Source organism: Fukomys damarensis, unplaced genomic scaffold (assembly GCF_012274545.1).
Source record: "Fukomys damarensis isolate Sample0158 unplaced genomic scaffold, DMR_v1.0_HiC HiC_scaffold_6, whole genome shotgun sequence".
NCBI lineage: Eukaryota > Metazoa > Chordata > Mammalia > Rodentia > Bathyergidae > Fukomys > Fukomys damarensis.
The window spans coordinates 32705562-32707129 of record NW_022900918.1 but is presented as its reverse complement, the minus strand read 5'-3'; the positions used below and the strand labels follow the sequence as shown (position 1 = coordinate 32707129).

The following is a 1568-nucleotide window of genomic DNA, read 5'->3' as shown; positions in this document are numbered from 1 at the left end:
ATCCAGCCGGGCGTGGTGGCGCACACCTGTAATCCCAGCACTCGGGAGGCTGAGGAAGGAGGATCACTGTGAGTTGAGACCAGCACGGGCTACATAGTGAGTTCCAGGTCAGTCTCAACTACATAGTGAGACCCTGTCTCAAAAAACAAAACAAACAAACAAACAAACAAACAAAAGAACAAACTGAAGAACCTTGTGGTTAACGTAATATCCACATTATCTTGTGATCTTAGGAAAACCACACCACCTTCTTGAAATCAGCTTCATCAACAGTCATGATGTCGCTCTTTATCCAAAGGGTAGTTTGGAAAAGCTTAATTTGCTTGTAGTTGTCAGTCTCTGGGGCGAATGCATGGAAGATTCCCTAAGAGCCTTCACATTATTAAATTATAAAACAAGGGAAATCATAAATATTTAAAGCCACTTCAAAACTTAAGGGATTGAAAAGTGAGAAGATTTGAAATTGTGCCTGACAGTAACTCTTGGACTAACACACGAATTCTCAGAAAAGGTTCGTGACATTCACAGTAAAACGGCTCCTGTACTGTGGCAACATTAACGGCACATGCAGAGATAGGAAGCAGTAACCGTGACAAGCACTGGCAAACGTGTAGCTGTTTAAACAGCGCACTGCTGGAGTATCAGTGCTTACTATCAGAGCTGTTGGGTCAAAACACAGTCCACGTTATGGAAAGTCAATTAAACACCACGTCATGAGGGAAAAGTTGTTTGCGAGGCTGTATATACCTCTCCACCCTCCGCCCACCGACCACGATGACACTCCCGTAAAAGGTAGCACATCCAGCACTCAGGCATGTACCCCCTGGCCGAATGACTTACTTGCTTCTCTCTTTAAAGTACTTTGATCAGTTTCTGTCTATCTAAAAACTCTTCAGGGAGACTAGGGAAGAAGACATCGAAGTAAAACTGAGGGAGTCAGCTCCTGAAGTAGAGGGCGAAATGTGGGGGAAGAATAGGTTCGGTTCCCTTGTAGCCTCCATGAATGGGGACGGTGACAGGGAACAGGGCAGGCTTCCAGCATCCACTCCTCCGGGACAGCCTCTTCTTCCAGCCTGGCACCTGAGCAGCCAAGGGCACGGGCCGGGGCCAAGAGAACAACACAGCACCAGCCCGATCCCACCTGCCCAGTTTACCTGGAGCAGCGCGGGGGCTGCTGCGCCGCGCACCCGAGGTGCCCGCTGGGGTCGCGCAGGGTACGGGGCTCCCGACCCAACGCCCCTCCAGGAGGAGGTGGGGGGTCCCGCGGCCGCAAGGGCAGCAACTACCAAGATTGGGGCGCGGGGCTGGAAGGCAGGGCCCCCAACTTCCAGCAAATCCGAAGGTCCCCGCGGTCCCCTGTCTCATCAGAGAGGTACCCAGGGTGGCGCGTAGGAAGCAGCCAGGACAGCGGGGGCCGGTACTCACAAAGCCCACTGGAGCCGGTGCTGGTGAACATGGTCCGGCCTGGCCCCGAAGCCCCGCAGGGGGCCGGGGAGGGAAGCCGAGGTGAGGAGCCCCGGCAATCGCGCAGGCGCACTCCAGACGGGGCGGTGAATCCGGCGCCGCGA

The 1568-nt window shown here is 53.7% G+C and overlaps 1 protein-coding gene across 3 annotated transcripts in view; it reads right to left on the bottom strand.

Annotated features, from left to right (window-relative positions):
- Positions 1–1536, bottom strand: part of Ubac2 (UBA domain containing 2) — a 157017-nt gene extending 155481 nt beyond the window's left edge. For 2 of the 3 annotated variants that reach the window (XM_010604598.2, XM_033760961.1), the window contains exon 1: positions 1426–1536. In XM_010604598.2, the coding sequence (XP_010602900.1) occupies positions 1426–1456 (31 nt within the window). In that variant the 5' untranslated portion in view covers positions 1457–1536. Of the gene's footprint in view, positions 1–840; positions 891–1425 lie in introns of those variants that run through there. The other variant, XM_019204606.2, reaches the window with a different exon arrangement.
- Between the last annotated feature and the right edge of the window lie 32 nt (positions 1537–1568).